General features: G+C 40.9%; 1 protein-coding gene across 1 annotated transcript in view; it reads left to right on the top strand.

The window, feature by feature from the left end:
* Positions 1 to 18,857, top strand: part of NAALADL2 (N-acetylated alpha-linked acidic dipeptidase like 2) — a 296,669-nt gene that overhangs the window by 263,795 nt on the left and 14,017 nt on the right. Inside the window, exon 13 of the mRNA XM_075157700.1 lies at positions 7,460 to 7,658. Within this exon, the coding sequence (XP_075013801.1) occupies positions 7,460 to 7,658 (199 nt within the window). The remainder of the gene's footprint in view (positions 1 to 7,459; positions 7,659 to 18,857) is intronic.

Here is an 18,857-nt window from a genome sequence, read left to right as displayed (position 1 = left end):
GGTGCCATGTCGCCATAGGACTTGCTTTTCAAGGCCCAGGATGGTGTTCCGGGCAGTGGCATGGGGCACAGGGTATGTTTCTAGCCAGCCGGTGGTTGCTTCCACCATGGTGAGCACATAGCGCTTGCCGTGCCGGGTTTGTGGGAGTGTGATATAATCAATTTGCCAGGCCTCCCCATATTTGTATTTCAACCATCGTCCCCCATACCAAAGAGGCTTTACTCGCTTGGCTTGTTTGATTGCAGCGCACGTTTCACATTCATGGATAACCTGTGCAATAGCGTCCATGGTTAAGTCCACCCCTCGATCACGAGCCCATCTATATGTTGCATCTCTTCCTTGATGGCCTGAGGCATCATGGGCCCACCGAGCTATAAATAATTCACCCTTATGTTGCCAGTCCAGATCCACCTGAGCCACTTCAATCTTAGCAGCCTGATCCACCTGCTGGTTGTTTTGATGTTCTTCAGTGGCCCGACTCTTGGGTACGTGAGCATCTACGTGACGTACTTTTACAACCAGGTTCTCTACTCGGGCAGCAATATCTTGCCACAATGCGGCAGCCCAGATGGGTTTACCTCTGCGCTGCCAGTTGTTCTGCTTCCACTGCTGCAACCAACTCCACAGGGCATTTGCCACCATCCATGAGTCAGTATAGAGATAAAGTACTGGCCATTTTTCTCGTTCAGCAATGTCCAAGGCCAGCTGGATGGCTTTCACCTCTGCAAACTGGCTCGATTCACCTTCTCCTTCAGCAGTTTCTGCAACTTGGCGTATAGGACTCCATACAGCAGCTTTCCACCTCCGATGCTTTCCCACAAGGCGACAGGACCCATCAGTGAACAGGGCATATTGCTTCTCGTTTTCTGGTAGTTTATTATACAGTGGGGCTTCTTCAGCACGTGTCACCTCCTCCTCTGGGGATATTCCAAAATCTTTGCCTTCTGGCCAGTTCGTGATCACCTCCAAGATTCCTGGGCGACTGGGGTTTCCTATTCGGGCCCGTTGTGTGATCAGCGCGACCCACTTACTCCACGTAGCATCGGTTGCATGATGTGTAGAGGGGACACTCCCTTTGAACATCCAGCCCAGCACCGGCAGTCGGGGTGCCAGGAGGAGCTGTGCTTCAGTGCCAACCACTTCCGAAGCAGCTTGAACCCCTTCATATGCTGCCAATATCTCCTTCTCAGTTGGAGTGTAGCGGGCCTCCGATCCTCTGTATCCCCGACTCCAGAACCCTAAGGGTCGACCTCGAGTCTCCCCTGGTGCTTTCTGCCAGAGGCTCCAGGTAGGACCATTCTCCCCGGCTGCGGTGTAGAGCACATTCTTCACATCTTGTCCTGCCCGGACTGGCCCAAGGGCTACTGCATGAACTATCTCCTGTTTAATTTGTTCAAAGGCTTGTTGTTGCTCAGGGCCCCATCTAAAGTCGTTCTTCTTCCTGGTCACTTGATAGAGAGGGCTTACGATCTGACTGTAATTTGGAATATGCATTCTCCAAAAGCCCACAACGCCTAAGAAAGCTTGTGTTTCCCTTTTGCTAGTTGGTGGGGACATGGCTGTTATTTTGTTGATCACATCCATTGGAATCTGACGACGTCCGTCTTGCCATTTTATTCCTAAAAACTGGATCTCCTGTGCAGGTCCCTTGACCTTACTTTGTTTTATGGCAAAACCGGCTTTCAGAAGGATTTGAATTATTCTCTCCCCTTTCTCAAAAACTTCTTCTGCTGTGTTGCCCCACACGATGATGTCATCAATGTATTGCAGGTGTTCTGGAGCCTCACCCTGTTCCAGTGCGGTGTGAATTAGTCCATGGCAAATGGTAGGGCTATGTTTCCACCCCTGGGGCAGTCGGTTCCAGGTGTACTGGATGCCCCTCCAAGTGAAAGCAAACTGTGGCCTGCACTCTGCTGCCAAAGGGATGGAGAAGAAGGCATTAGCAATGTCAATGGTGGCGTACCACTTGGCTGCCTTCGACTCCAGTTCGTATTGAAGTTCTAGCATGTCCGGCACGGCAGCACTCAGTGGCGGCGTGACTTCGTTCAGGCCACAGTAGTCTACTGTTAGTCTCCACTCTCCATTAGACTTTCGCACTGGCCATATGGGACTGTTGAAGGGTGAGCGAGTCTTGCTGATCACTCCTTGGCTCTCCAATCGACGAATCAGCTCATGGATAGGGATCAGGGAATCTCGGTTGGTGCGGTATTGTCGCCGATGCACTGTTGTGGTAGCGATTGGTACTTGTTGTTCTTCAACCCTCAACAACCCCACAACAGAAGGGTCCTCTGAGAGACCGGGCAAGGTGGACAGCTGCTTAATTTCCTCCGTCTCCAGGGCAGCTATACCAAAAGCCCACCGATACCCTTTTGGGTCCTTAAAATACCCTCTCCTGAGGTAGTCTATGCCAAGGATGCATGGAGCCTCTGGGCCAGTCACAATGGGGTGCTTCTGCCACTCGTTCCCGGTCAGGCTCACTTCGGCCTCCAATACAGTTAACTCTTGGGATCCCCCTGTCACTCCAGAAATACAAATGGGTTCTGCCCCTTTATAGCCTGATGGCATCAGGGTGCACTGTGCACCGGTGTCTACGAGAGCCTTATACTCCTGTGGCTCTGATGTGCCAGGCCATCGAATCCACACAGTCCAGTAAACCCGGTTGTCCCTTTCCTCCACCTGGCCGGAGGCAGGGCCCCTCTAGTTCTGGTCATAGTATCCGCTTCTCACTTCTTGCAAACGTGAGTCAAGAATTCCTTCATTACAGTCCAAAGTAAGATCAGCCCTTCTACTCTGTCTGGGGAACTGTTCACTGGAAACTGGACCGTCGTGAGACAGGGTTTTCCTGAAAACTGGAGCAGCATTTTTCCTGGGAGAACCCCCTTGTGTGATTGTTTTTCCTTGCAACTCACGTACACGTGCCTCTAGGATGAAGGTAGGTTTTCCATCCCACTGCCTCATGTCCTCTCCGTGGTCACGCAGGTAAAACCACAGGGTGCCCCGTGGTGTGTACTTTCGATATCCTCTCTCTTGAGGAGTAAAACGCTGACTCCTAATGGCTGAGATACTGGTCCGTACAGGTGGAGAATAGGACCTATTGTCTTTGAGTTGCTGGACCTCTCGGGACAGTTTCTCTACAGCCGAGACAAGGGAGGAGGAGATAGTTTCTTCAAAATCCCGAAGTCTGCTAACCACCTCATCCACCGTTGGTGCTTCTTCCTCTTTCCAGCACAGTACTGCCAACGAACTGGCATACGATGCTGGTGCGCTCCGTACCAACTTCCGCCACATGGGTCGCGTGCACTGGACGTCATCTGGATCTTTGGGCGTTTGGTCGTCGTTCAGGTCACTATAAACCACCTCCAGCACGCCTAATTCTCTCAGGTACTGGATACCTCTCTCCATAGTGGTCCATTTGCCTAGGCGATATATAACATCTTCCTTGAAGGGATACCTTTCCTTCACGCCTGACAGCAGTCGCCTCCAGAGGCTGAGGACCTGTGTCCCTTTTCCAATTGCTTTGTCAATGCCTCCTTCCCTAGCAAGGGATCCCAGCTGTTTGGCTTCCTTCCCCTCCAATTCCAGGCTACTGGCCCCATTATCCCAGCATCGGAGCAGCCAGGTAACAATATGCTCGCCTGGACGACGGCCGAAATCTTTCCGCATATCTCGCAGCTCACTCAGGGATAGGGATCGGGTGGTTTCCGTCTCGTTTATGAGTTCTTCCTCTTCCTCCTCCCCTCCTCGTGATGGCCCTGGTCTTTCATCATCCCTTTCTAAACGACCTGATCTCCGCTTCCAAGATTTCCTCTTCTGTACAGGGGCAACGGATACCAGCAAGGGTTGGTCCTCTGGTTCAGCTGTAGTGCCTGTTGCTGGGGTTTGGGTAGCTGCAGTGCTTGTCATGGGGGTTGGAGTAACTGTAGTGCCTGTTGCCGGAGCTTGAGTGGCTGCAGTGCTTGTCGCAGGGGTTGGAGAAGCTACGGTGACTGTTGCCGGGGTTTGAGTAGCCACAGGGGTTGTCATGGGGGTTGGAGTAGCAGCAGTGCCTGTCGCGGGGTTTTGAGTAGCCACCGTGTCTGTAGCCGCCCCCGAGACTCGCCGCTCCGCCCGCCCTGATGAGGCACTGCTGCTTGCCCTCCCTCTTTTCTTGTTCCTGAGGGCTGATCTCTGGACAGTATTCCTGAATAGTTGTTTAACCCTAAACAAGGCCTGAACCACATTCAGGAGACATAGCAATATGAACATGCTTGTTTGAGCATCCCAAGGATATTCAAAATTCTCAGGGAATATTGTGGACATCTTTGTAAAGAGGATAGAAGAAAAAGGAGTTTCTGACGATATGGAAGGGAAGATGAACAAGTGGGAGAGAGTGTCCCATCCCGTCTCCCCCTTAAATTCATTCTCCGAGGAGAAACAAGTGCAATTACTAATAATTTCTAAGAGGTGGTTCCCGAGGTACAGAAATGACGGCAGCGCTGAGTACAGATACCAGATTAGACTTACGACCAATGATTTTATCACCTCATAAAACAGCAACAAAATGATAATCTTGGCCCAGTTCCGAATAATGATAAACAGCACAAAAGGGAACATATACTGCAAGCAAGGTATTACATGACCCAACATTGAGAGCCAGCCCCATAACTTTGACAGCCAATACATCAACATTGTGACCAATCAATATAATGGATACTTATAACAATTTTGCCTTAACACACTTTGGTCAGATCTATCGTTATCTCAACCCTTCGAGCCCCACGTTGGGCGCCAAAAAGGACTGTCGTGGTTTAACCTGGCAGGCAGCCAAATACCACGCAGCCGCTCACTCACTCCCCCCGCCCCCCCAATGGGACGGGGAGAGAATCGGAAGGGTAAGAGTGAGAAAAACTCGTGGGTTGAGATAAAGACAGTTTAATAGAACAGAAAAGGGAGAATAATGATAATAAATAATGATAGAATATACAAAATGAGTGATGCACAATGCAATTGCTCACCACCCGCGCTGACCGATAACCAAGTAGCGATCGGTACTTCCTGGATCACGCCTACCCTTCATATACTGAGCATGACGTCACATGGTATGGAATACCCCATTGGCCAGCTGGGCTGGCTGTCCTGATTATGTTCCCTCCCATCTTGTGTACCTAGCTCAGTCAGTAGGCACGGGAGCTGTCCTTGGACTAGGAGGGCACTTAGCAACAACTGAAAACATCAGTGTGTTATCAACATTCTCCTTGTACTAAATCCAAAACACAGCACTAGGAAGAAATTTAACCCTATCCCAGCCGAAACCAGGACATGACTGTAAAGTAAAATGTAGTTGATTTAGAGGCAAAATGCATGCTGAGGAGGAGGAGTGAGAGCATTTACAGGATTTTTATGTTTAAAAGGGTGGTCTGGTTGGCTTCACTTCCAGATACAGAATGATATATTTTCCCTTTATCTCACCTTCCCTATTGAAAAGGCATAGCTGACATTTACAATTGTTTATATAATATTCAGAATAAAAATTATAAATGTTGTATGTTACTTGGAATACGAAGTGCTTTGCTGAAACCAAGGGATTCTTTCTAACAGGGTGAATTTAAACCTTTCCATACTGACACAAGTCCCAGGGTAAGGTATGCACAGTGCCGGGATTATATGCATGGAAATCACAAGTTCTTCCGCTGCACAGGATGTTTGCCTGAGATTTGAAAATAGAGGATACTGATTTTTTGCAAAATATCCCAAATGTACCAGGTTTATATGCTTGGAGAATATTTGTCTGAGGCATCAAACTTAATCAGACTTTAAATTACTCCAGACTCAATCAGAAAAATACCAGTCATGTACATCAAGGTACTACAGTGCCTGTTATTCATTCTAATTAGGGAAAGGTGGGTTGGGCAAGAGCCATTGACAAAGCAACCTTGTCCCAAACCAAGACAGACATAAACCATCTTCTCTCACTCCTGTTCCCACAGGGAGCTTCTGCTCATTGTTGAAATTCATCTTGATAATTCAGGAAATCTGACGGTTTCTCTTATACCAGCATCTGTCTCTCCATGTATTTTGGATCATTTCATGTTTTGCTAGATTGGAATGACAGGAGTGCATGGGGATCTATGAAATTCCTTCCCTTTGCTGAAATGTATCCAATAGCAAATCTCTTTTTCCAAACGAGAGGGAGAATATGTCATATTCAGGCGTTTCCTTGAATTTCTTAGTTGTACCTGTTTGCTTTTCCATTCCTGCTGTATGCTCACCTTTCAGACTCCATCCATAAATAGTTTGAGAAATGGGTGGTTGTTCTCCATTTACTATTTCTGATCTCTCCATATATCTATTAGACAAGGAACTTTAGTATTCATTTAACTTGTGTCTTGAACCACCTTGTTGGATGAGTCATCTCAGTCACTAAGATACTGAACTCGCTGAGGTTTGTACATTCAACTAAAGGTGAGACAGCTTCTAAAGCTGAATGGTTGTTTTGATTAAATCGTCATTTAAAAGATCTAAGGATAGTTGATTTCCTTGTCCTTAATAGGCAAAGTGAATCTTGGCCTTAAAGATAACTTCTGCTCCCTGGAAATGTTTTTGCTGACTGATGTTACTTTTGACTTTATATCAGGTTCAGACTCTGCTTTCTCTCTCCACGTAAAAATTAACGACATTTATGCGTGCACTGGGAAAGGAGGGCATGTTCTTCACCTGCACTGCAGGTGGGAATAGACTGCGCATTCACAATGCTCCAATTCATATTCTTCTTTCTGGGCTATGAACAGTGAAATGTCGAAATTGTGGTGTGCTCCAAAGTACTGTGGGCTTTTATTCTTTTGGTGTCTGTGTAGGATTGCAAACAAAGTAACAGTCAATGCTCCAAGTTTAAAAAGTTTTGAAAATATTGGGTTAGAATATACATTTGGATATCAATTAAAGTGTTAGTTGGCTCATTGTCATATGATTTAGGTGGTTAAGAGTAACTATTTCATATCCCATCTACAACTGTTGTTAACCTCTAGGATTCTAAAATGTTGAAACAAAATTCAATTAAATTCTGCAAATTACGATTTTCTATACAGCAGTCATGATGGAATCTAAGCACAAGCTTCAAACTTGAGAGCAGTAGCATCAAGTCGCATTGAATAAATTGTCTCAGAAGAAAATGTTGGTTACTGATTTATAACTATTGCTTCCTGCATGCCTGTTTTTCCAATGGTAGATTTCAAGCTGTACCCCAAAATCGTTCCTCATAGCTTATTAGATCTTAAAACGTCACAGCCCAAATTGACCTTCTTTGAAAAATAGATCAGAGCTTACTCACAATGACCTATGGCTTTCCTTAACCCATTACATAATTCTCATGAGGGAAAAGAGGCTCAGGTTTTAATTGGACTATTAATTTTGACTTGTAAGCAAGAGTAATAAGTGATGTTCTCTGAATCACTGGCAACTGCCTTTCTCTTACTGTTCCTAGGTGATGAAGTAGACATTCCTCAGTTGCTTGCAGTGGCGTCACGTCTGAGGGACACCGCAGAATTGTTCCAATCAGATGAGATGCGCCCAGCTAATGACCCCAAAGAGCGAGCTCCTGACAGAGTCAGGATGCTCAATGATGTCCTACAAAGCTTGGAGAAAAGCTTCCTGGTTCATCGAGCTCCTCCAGGACTTTACAGGTATGGTGTTCAACACGTTCTTCATTTGAGCTAAAATGGTAATATCTCATTGCTTGGTTTTCAAAACTGTCGTGCTCTTTTTAAAAAAAATCTCAGTGAGTATCCAAGATTAAAGCTGTTTTTTCCTATCTCATCATTTCTGCAGAAAACATTAATTCATTACAATACAAGAGGTCATTAGAATGCAGCACTGTAGCATTTCTGTCATGACATCACTGCTAACAAGATGTACGGTGTGACGGCAACTCAGGCAGCACGACAGATACTTGTGTTAGACAGTACAGTAAGCATTCAGAAGAGGAAAATATTTTGAAGTCTAATACTGCTTGACAAGCTCCACCTATATTTTATTTAAAACTTTTTACAGTTCATTGAAGATTTAGAATTATACAAGATACTGTGTAGCATTATTTAACATATTTAATTATATAGCATTGTTCTTGGGTGCATTTCAACCAGTCAAAGGCAGTACAGTGGAGTGACTGAGAGGGCCTTAGTCAGTCACCATTCATAACACCTTGTCTCTAGTTAGAATTATTCTCCAATATGTATTCAGCGGCACTACCCAGGTTGATTTTAAGATGTCATAATCACTCCATCTTTCACTTTCTAAGAAAGAAGTCTACAGGTCTGTATCTCTCACCATAGATTCCTCTACAAAAAAAACTTAGGACAATCAGTAGCTTAAAAAAAGTTTGAGAAGCAAGAATTGCCAAGCCTGCCCTGAGTAATGCCTGACCCTGTGGCTGTTTAGGAGAAGTAATAAAGTGTGTGCGTGTGCTTCAGTACAAACTGTCTGAAGCACTGTATTGCAGCCCATCAATGCAGTGTTTTATAGCTTGACCCCAAGGATATGTTTTGAACGCCCTGGGCTATAGAACAAGAGCATATGTGGGTTGTTTGACTTCACCAGGCCTACTGGGATTATTTTGAAGGACTCTGCGGCTGAAGATAGTCAATGGCTCATCCGTACTGCCCATTAGGAGGCTTCCCCAAGTAAAACTTCCCTAAAGCCATACTCAGGTTTTATTTTAGGGGAAACTGGTTGGCATACTCAAAAAAGAGAGCTCAGAAGTGAACTGACGTCCATACACAGGAGACAGAAGACAGCCAGGACACAGAACTGAATGAGGCATCTATGTTATTTAGGAATATAAATGTACTTCCAACCAGAACTAACTAAAATAATAAAACAGTGCTTTGTTGCAGTTGATGGGAAAAATTGTCAAATGTCTTGTGCAAGTGATTGTTTCAAGTGGGCACAAAATAGACGGATGGTAGAGGTAGACTTTGGAAGAAAAGCAGAAGGCTACAGCATCAGGAGGAAGAGATTCTTCCAAGCATCAGGAATGGCATAAAACAAATGCAGTCATCTTTTAACAAAACAAAAGAAAAAAAAAAAGGTAGTTGTGGTGAACTCAACAGTGTCAGTGAATAAAATACCTACAGCTGTAATAAAGAAAATATAACAATGATATTTGAGGAGGGACAAATTTACTTCATTCCTGCTGTGACTGGATTTATAATATAAAGAAATAAGCCAAAATGTGATTAAATAAAGTCTAATATTCCAGGTTTAGCACTGCTGTCTTTCTTGTCTGAACTGGTATGGTGTTGCGAAGGAGCCATAAAACTGCTTAACATAATGTAATGTGTCTGCGTTGCATCGCCAAGGTACATTGTTGAATCTGGCCCAGTTCTTTACTTGTAAAAATAAATTATACCAAAACTTAGGATTCCAATAACAGGGTTTTTTTGAGGTCTTCTGATATTTAAATTCTTGCAGTGCTTGCAGTATTAAGTTTGTTATTCACCAAGATGTAATTGCTAGATATGCAGGTATAATGTGAATTAAATTTTTCCTGCTCTCAGCAGTACTTCGGTGCAGAGCACGGTATTCACACTGGCAAAGTAGATAGTGTGGAAGTGAAAATTTTGAAATTTTTCCCCTCCTGATTTCATTACATTTGATACAAGATTTAACAGTAGACAATAAGGTTACTTTAGAGTTTGTGGGAAAATATTGGATTTGACTTTACTCCGAACTATTTTACCTAACATCATCTGGAGTATATAACAGTAAAGTACACCTTAAGTGTCATCATTTAGATACTTACTTAAAAAGAATGCATTCTTTGTACTGTGCCAAGGTGTGTAATTGTAGCGTAGATTTACCTTTAATGCAAACAGAATCAAGGACAGTGATAGATTTCTGATTTCCTTTCCTGACATTAAAAATCTGCAGTACAGTTTCTTTTCAAAACAAACACCTAACAATGTCTTTATTTGGGTTATTTTTCACTTTTTAGGGATTGAAAGTCCTCCTACTAATTGATGCAGTTATATGAATCTATTTTGTGTTCTGAAACCATGATTGTATCGCAGGAACACTAGAAGTACTTGAAAAACCTGATGTGCTTTTTTTTGCTTGTATAACTTTAAGCTTTCCTTTTTGTAATTTGGTAAAGAAAACAAACAAAAAAAAATCAGTCTCACAGCCAGGACCTTGTATGCCATGTTTCATCCCAGTCAGAAGATTGATGGGCAAGTTATAAACCCCTGAAATAGTGGTTTATAATGGAAATGCTGGCAGCCCTTTAACTATAGCAGCGCAAGCAGTGCAGCAATAAATACTATGCTTCATCTGTAAACAGAAATTTAGGATGCAGTTTGCAGCCTTGACCTTCAGGCTCCAACTGTGTTTAGATCATTAAGATTCCATAAATACTGTAATTTACAGCCTTCTGAAAGAAGAATTTGTGTGCACAGTAAAGCACGTATTCTTCATGAAAAAATGATTGCTTCCTGTATACCCATTTGGACTCATATTCTCAACCTCAATCAAAGTCTTTGACAAATTTGCTGAAGTTTAGGCATCATTTTTAGGCTTGTGTTTGTCCTAATTCACAGCTCTCTGGATCTATACTATGTTTTCTCTTCTAGAACTTGAATAAAAAAGGAAGGTGGATTTTTTGCTTTATTGCAGGAGGTGGGTTGCAACCTACTTGTGTTTGTCCACTACAGGGGAACTAATACATCTTTTCTATATCTTTTTTTTGTAAGGTTTGTACACTCATTGCCATAACTGTAGTCTCTTATTGTATATATGCACTTAAAAAAACAGATGCCTCATTCCAGTCAATGTCATAGAGCAATATTTGGGCATAATTGATGCATTATTTATCTATAACGAGCAATAAAATTATTCAGTTACTAACAGAATTCAAATTATTTTCATTTTTGATAATTATATTAGGATATCCTGACTAAATTTAAGTAATGATGATTGACGTTGGCAGGTCGTTCAATATAGCGTAAGTAAACACTAGTTTACATTATTATCCTTCTTACCTGAACTTCATGACATTGAACTGAAAATTTGACAATAGCATACTTTCCCTATGATATTCTATTTCCAACTGAGCTGGAAATATACAAGTACAGCTTTCATCAGGATATTTTAGTCTTATCCAGAAATTTAGGCAGAAGGAAAAATAATAGGAAATATTACCCTGCTTTGCAAGCGTTACCCTGGGGCTTGATTTGGGGTTAGGACCAACTCTCTGAGTTTTATTGTACCTGAAGAATTTCTGTGATTCCCAATGGTAACCCTGGGTAGACTTTCTGTTTCCAAAATAAATGGTTAGGAACAAAATGGGATAGCAATTGGTATTTTTCATTTATCTGCCTTTGCTTCTCATAGCATAATCATAATGTTGATAATTTTCTGATTTATATTTTGTCATTATTTTAATGGAATAATCAGTAGAAATTTATATATGTTTGTTTCTTTCCTCTAGCCATTTCTTGCTTCCCAGTCTTACAATGTATACTTGTGCTGAACATTTCTGTATATTTTCTGATGATCATATTTTGCTACTAGTACCAATAACCATAGATTACACTGCAGTGGCAGGTATGAAGCTAAGGTAAGAACAGAGGTTCCATTACTTTAGGCACTGCGTGTAGACAGGAAAAAAAAAACATGTATGCTCTCAAGCATATTGTCCTCTCAATGAAATGGTCAGCCTCAGCAGAGATGTAAGATGATTCTATAAATGCTGATATATAATAAGAAAATCCCAAATTCTTACCCTCATCAGCATTCAATAAAGAATATGTAGTTGCCTGCTAGGGACAGAAGAAGATGCTTTATCTCTGTATTCTAAACAAATGGTGCTTCAGCCATAAATAAACATAGATTGAAGCAAAGAGCTGGGGTGGTTTCCCTACAGTGAAAGCAGCTTGTCTGATAAGGCCAAGGAAGTACTCGCTGACACCTGTTCTGATACTGATTAACCAAATCTCTACATGGCTTCTGAGAGAGAACAAAATTAATTTCTGTAAATGAATGTTTGTTAGGTAATCGGGCAAATGCGTCCGTGCTGAGTCATGTGTCTCCTCTTTGTGTCTTTCTTGAACATCTTTGTCTTTTGTGCATCAGCTAATCCTTAAAACGCTTGGATTCTAGAAGTCTACTGTCATGCTTTTACATCCTTTTCCCTCTATGAAAATACCTACCAAAACACTGGCACTGGCAATATCGTGGATAACAAGACAGCATGTGTCTTCCTGGTGTTTATAAATATTGAGCTCAAATCTTATGTTTGCTTAGACTGAGTAAGACCATTCCCTCTGTTCCTTGTATATTTTATTATATTTCTTATATTTGCTGATCACCACAGCCTCTGACAACCTGTCAGCCTAATGTATCTGTCAAGTCTGTGTGTAGACTCCTTAGGTATTCACACAGAGAGCTTGTGTCTTTTTGTTGAAAGGCGTAGCACTTCAGTGGCATTGGAACAATGAATAATAATATTGCAGAGAAATGCGATAATCAAGAAAACTTCATGGAGTATCAGGCAGAGGACACTCAGTGCAGTAAGATGTCCTCTCTGAAAGTGTTTGATTTCTTCAGGTCCATGTCTAGAACTCAACGTAATCTTCATTTTGATGGATGCTGTTGATACTAGATGGATCCAGTAGTAAGGATGCAGGGTTTCCTGGGATACCCTGTGAGGCTCCCACCAAGATTTCCAAATCTAAAAGTCACTAAAAACAGAGTTTGTGTCTTGGGTCTTTAAAAGTAAAGTCCAAAAAAGGCACACAAGGGCTCAGGCTGTCATTTCTGCTCCAGTTAGGTGTTTTTTATTCTTAATGGTCCATTGCTTAAGGATCAATTATGTCCTGACTGACAGTTCTTTTAACAATTTTTTAAAAGCATCAAAGTCAACTTGTGTAAAATCTTTCATTTAACAGTTTCATCTTAGCTTGCCAAGTTTATCCTGTCCATTAAGGCTGTGTGCATCTGTCACCACTATTTATGGAATTGTTGCAAGGGCCATTGTGCTATGTCTAGTAGATGTAATTGAGTGAATTGAGTAACAAGTAGGTGAAAAGTAATGATTTCGAAAACAATCTGTGTTTTCAAGAAAGACCTCCAGCAGTTTTTATTGCTCATTTGTGCAAGTTAAACTTCTTCCTTTTGCCTCTTTTTATCACGGATACCCAGGTGTGACATTAACACTTCATTGGGCTAAACAATTACAACAAATCAGTATGCTATAATGCACTGAATAAAATACTCACTATAAGCAATGATATATTGTGCACCCTGAATTTGCCATAATGAAATGAAAGAACAATCAAAAGATGCTTTTAGCACCACACAAAAAGGTAATTTGCATTGCTGCAAATCTCATGCCACTCAAGTGTTTGTTGTTCACCAGAACAAATATTTTCCTTTCAGATTGAAATTTGTTATATACATTCCTGACATCTATACCGAGTCTACTGGATTTATTTCTGTTTTGCTGATAAACTGCAGCAGATTCTCAGGTGTCAAAATTCACATGCCTTAAGACTCTAGTTTTTAGAGATACGTTTAGTAGGAAAATTAAAGTCCTTGTTAAATCTCCATGTGTAAACAAGCTGCTTATTGGATTTACAGAGAACAAGCATTAAAGATGCAAATATCCTGCTAATCTTAAACAGTGACAGGGTAAACATGTAGTGCAATGTCATCTGAAAAAAAAACCCCTAGCCCAGAGCTTCTACAGAGGACAATAATTCTGTCTCATTGTATAGACTCTTTGCAGATTATTTTTTTCATTTTGAACTCTTCATTCTGGCTTCAAGTTGAAAATATGCCTGTAATGTTTGAGACATTTTTGACCGACCTAAACCAAACACATGGAATATTTTTTTTCTGCGTTGTATTATGTGGAGCAGAGTGTGATTTGTTATGGTGCTGATGATCCTTAGTGTGGGAAATACTGCAACAATTCATGTTGCACTGGCAGTGGTAGATAATGTTCTGTCTCGTATTATCTGCCATGTGCAATTTGTAAATACAATATTAGAATAATTTGGGGGAGAAGGAGAGAATTGTGCACTGGTTTTAGAATAGCGTACCTCAGATTTTGCCATTCAGTACTGCACAGCAGCGATTTTCCATCTGCCTTTTCAACCCAATATCTTGTATCTTTCAAAATTTGCATCTCTTTTTCTTCTGTAATTGTTCCACATCTTATAAATGGAGTTATGATTAGTGGTATTACTTGTTTCACTATCTAAGCCTTCACTGGTGTTTCTTGGCTCTGCAGTTCTTGTTCAGCTCCCTTCTCTCTGAGACACATTTGTCCGGATGTATTTTTTTACACCTAAAATGTCTTCCCATTTTCTTCTACCTTCTTCCTTCAAACTCTACAGTGTTTTTTCAGTCTGACTGTAGTTTATGCAAGTGTAAGTTAGAGATGATGAACTCAAATATTCAGGACAGAAGTGACACAGTTTCAGTACGACTTGCGTCATTGTAGCTCACTTCATGAACTACTAATGGCAAAAAAAATCACAGGAAGTATTCCAAGGATGGTTTTATGTTCTTCCCAAGAACGTGAGGAGGCAGAAAGAAGTTTCATGAGATAGGTGAACAGTGGCAGCTGTGCACTGTCAAAAGATCTGAGATGCTGTGCAGTGCCTGGTAAATCTTTAGTTAATGCTTACTTGGAAGATGATTTTCCTCCCAGTCTTTGGTAGCAGACCTTGAACGAAAGGATTAGGTTAGATGTAATGTGTCTGGTGACCAGGATTTATAAAAGTGGTGACAATCATGAGTCGGGATCCAGAGTCTTTACAGCATAGTCGAAGCGGTTTTTATCATAAAACTGAATAGACTGAGTCATCTCTGCAAGTCACCGCTGATTAGAAAATAATCTATAAGAATATAATTGCAACTCTTAACTGCTACATTATTTTTTCTAATCCTAAAACCAGAGACAAACCAGTTAGTTAATGGCATGACAAGCAATGATGTGAATTTAACTAGGTTGGTACAAACTAAGAAATATTTCCAATCAAATCCTGAACACTAGATTCTAATAGCACTTACATAGCTATTGCTATCTTTAAAAAAATGCCGTAACATGTTTGGCACACTAATTTCTGTTTAAAATCATAATTTGACTCAAATTCATACATCCAAGTCACTAGCAGAATCTGGAGTAACAACCTTGATATAAGGTGGACTGAAAGTATTTCATTCACTGTATTCCTTTTAAACATTGTACCCAACTGTTACATGGAGGTACAGCATGGGTGGGAGGAAAAAAGGAACTTTCTTCTCTCTTGAGCAGCTACCAGAAGCCAGACATAATTAAGATCACTTCCTATTCACTCAGATGGTGCAGATACTCAAAATGGGATTTGAGGGACTGGGAAGAAGATACAGTCATGAATTTGCTCTTTCAGTGGATCAACATAATGTAGTATTGAAATTAAGCTGTAACTTTGAATAGCACAGGAAGCTTTCCCCAGGATACCTTTTGCCACCAGTGCAACTCCCCGGAACAGGTATAGTTAGGAAAGTGTAGGCACTGTTTAATTCATGATGGACCTGTAGGAGCAATGTTCTAGCAGCATGAGCATTCTCTGTGCACTGGGCATCTTTGGGAAGGGTTCTGACGTAGTCCTCCCAGCCCCTCTGGGCGTGATTGAACAGCACTGTGGTTATTCATTCTCTAGGCCAGATAGACAGAATTTCATCTGCTGGGATATTGACTCTTTCACATTCATCCGTGTGTGGAGCAGCACATTTATCCTAGCATGCATCAGTAGCAATTACTGGTTTGATAATGCTCTTACAAATTCCTGCTATGGTTATTATTTTTCTCATGACTGATAATCATGCTGAATCATGCCCTTTCTTAATACTGAGAAGATGCAATAAAGTGAGTGTAACTCATACTCAAAACACCTGATCCCTCTGAGTGACAATTCAAATGGTTTTTCCTTTGGAACCACTGGTAGATGTAATGACCATGAAGTAATGACTGTATTTGTTGTCTTGTAAATTTTTACTATTTAAAGAGCATTTGCTGCATAAATACTACGGAATTAGCCATCTGCAGAGATGTAATTATGGTTGACTTTAAAGCGTGTTTAAACAGGGAACATGAAAATCTTTTCATTACACCTGCAAAAGCAGAAAACCACTATAATTAGAGATTATGTCATGTCTGGAAACCAGCTTTCTCACTTCCCTGATATGAATGTGTACATACCTTAATTTATTTTTCCTGTATATACTCCTCATGAATTTTCTTCCATCCTTTTAATTAGATTGGTTTGTACACTTACAGAGTTCTGTCTGTAGTATGCATCAGATCCGTTATGTTTTTGATACAGTAAATATTACTACGTATATTGTAATTTAGCAGAGCATTGGTGGCCCTTCAGACAAGACTTCAAGTAGGGTCAATAACATTTTTTAGATCCAAGAAATATATGGTTCCACATTTTTGTTCATGACAGATAAGAATCACTCATGTATGCTTGAAATATTAGCCAGGAACATTTCTCAAAGATAGTAGAAAAATAGTTAATATGTAATACTCCCCCCACTAATGTATTATCCAGGAAATAGAGCTTAGAAATTTGGTGGTGAGATCATTAACAGAAAAATTACCTTAACTGGAATAAGAAAAGTGTTAATTTTGTGCGTATGCATGCCATTGAAGGTAATAAAAATATAACTTTAGGCATTTCTTTAAAGAACATATTATGACATAATTAATTTTTTATCCATAGTTAGCTCTTATGATGATGACCCTTCTGATTTTGGCTATGATGATAATGGTCTCACATCTCATGATGTGGAGTTACTTAAGATGATAAACCTAGTCAGGATCAGAACTGGAGATCAAGGTCAAGCCAATTTACTGCATCGAACACTGGATACTGCTTGCTGCTTTGTTTAGAAATGGTATTCCTCCTTAGGAGTCGGATGTTTTACATGATTTCTAAATAAAAATCCCTATGAAGCCTGCAGAACATCAGCTGTGAGCCATTTGGAAATAATTTTATTAATTCACTTCCCTCAAGTCCTTCAAAATAGTAGCACATCTGCTTTGAATTTGAGTATTTCAGACTGAGACATCCTTAAAAGAAAAATAGTTTCCTCCAAATTATTTAGCATAAGCATATGTTTCTTTCATTTGAAAAGCAAGTGCAGCATAAATCAAAGAACAACATGCCTACATTTGTTACCAACAGCTACATTATTTGAAATTTAACGAAGTATATTTCATACCAGTTGCTGCCAACAAATAACGTTTTAAAATACAATAATATTAATTTTGTTTAATGCATCATCACTCTTAATTGTAGATGCAAGTCCTTGTTCTAAGAAATTACAGAAAAAATACTGAAGGATTTTCTAGAAACTTTTATATTTCTGTGGAGTATATGTCATTCTTTCATCAGCTGCATATAGGGTTTGAGACCTCTATAGCAAAGAATCTCATAGCGTGTTCTGTGGCTTCTTCAGGAATTTCTAGATGAAGTCACTTAATTTCTATAAAGCTCTAGAGGAAATCATGCCTAATTAATTAGCGGACTGCTCGTTAGCACTGATAAATAATTGCTTGCAACTTCTGAAGAACAAATGCATCCTAATTTTTCTTTTTCTTTCCACTTCTGTTCTGTGAAGTCATTCTCTACTGTTGAAGCTGTAGAATTGATTCTTCTTACTTACTGATCTTATTTACTCCAAAGTAAGAAAGAAATGAGTTTCTTAAACTGAGCAAATCTTCAATAGGGGAAAAACTGTGTGTGCGAGGTAATGTTGATATTCAGCCCTTGCAAACAGGTATTTTACTGAAGCCTGATTTTACTCAAACTCAGTCATTAAACTGTGAGACTTCTTAGCTCCATTATTCTTATTTGAGGCTGTTCCAGAACATCAGTCCTCTTATGATTAGCGACTTGCATCAAGTTTCCAGCTTCCATTTGTTCCTGGTTATTTTATATTATACTAGAAGCTGGTTTGCTATCGTAAGCCACAAAAATATAAAAAATTACAGGAAGAAATTAAGTAATTACTGTTTATTTAATGAAAGTGAAAAAGTTTAGCTACATGTTGTCATAGGTACAGTATCCTACTTGAAATCTTTTCCAAGCTGTCACAGAGCACTGTCCTATTATCAGAAAATCAAGATTAACATTGTTAGCTTTATTTTATGTCAATCTTTTCTGTTGACAGTAATTAATCAACTATCAAACAATGTTTCAGAACAGGAAATGAAAGTGAATGTTTTCTGTGAATGTTGCATTTTGGTCATAAAAAATTCCCCAAACAACCTTTACTCAGCTTGATTTCTTTAATAGATCTTTCACTTTCTCTTCAAGATTCTGTATGCTCGTACATGCAAATTGGAATCTAGTAGATGAACCTGTAACGATCACCAGGATAGGTTTAAAGGTGGGAAGGTCTGTTGGTAAGATTAGGATGGGTGTTTATAGAGTCAACTCTGATAGGGTGACCTGTTTAGGTGAAGATTGTCGGAGGTGGCGAGAGCTGGCTGCTCCCTAAAGGATGGGGAGACAAGCATGATACCATGGCCAGCAGGGCAGTGGCCTCTCCAACCAGGCCTGTAGTGCCTAAGCGATGCAAGCAGGGGAGGCCTGGGGGTGGCAGTCAGGTTCAGCCAAGAGCCTCGGTCACGAGGCGAGCCCATGGTGATGCAAGTCAGGCCGCGAAGTAGTCTACAGATCGGGGTCTGGATCAACTGGCTGCATGGCAGCAACAGAGCCAGAGACGGGCACGCCTGCGAGGTAGCTCAGGCTGGGACTGAAGACCCAGGGCTCAGGTGAAATGGGGCTCCTGGGCCTGCGAGCAGGGGGTGTGGGTAGTGGCCACAG

This window comes from Calonectris borealis, chromosome 9, assembly GCF_964195595.1.
Source record: "Calonectris borealis chromosome 9, bCalBor7.hap1.2, whole genome shotgun sequence".
In the NCBI taxonomy this organism is placed as follows: domain Eukaryota; kingdom Metazoa; phylum Chordata; class Aves; order Procellariiformes; family Procellariidae; genus Calonectris; species Calonectris borealis.
This window is presented reverse-complemented; position numbering and strand designations above follow the sequence as displayed.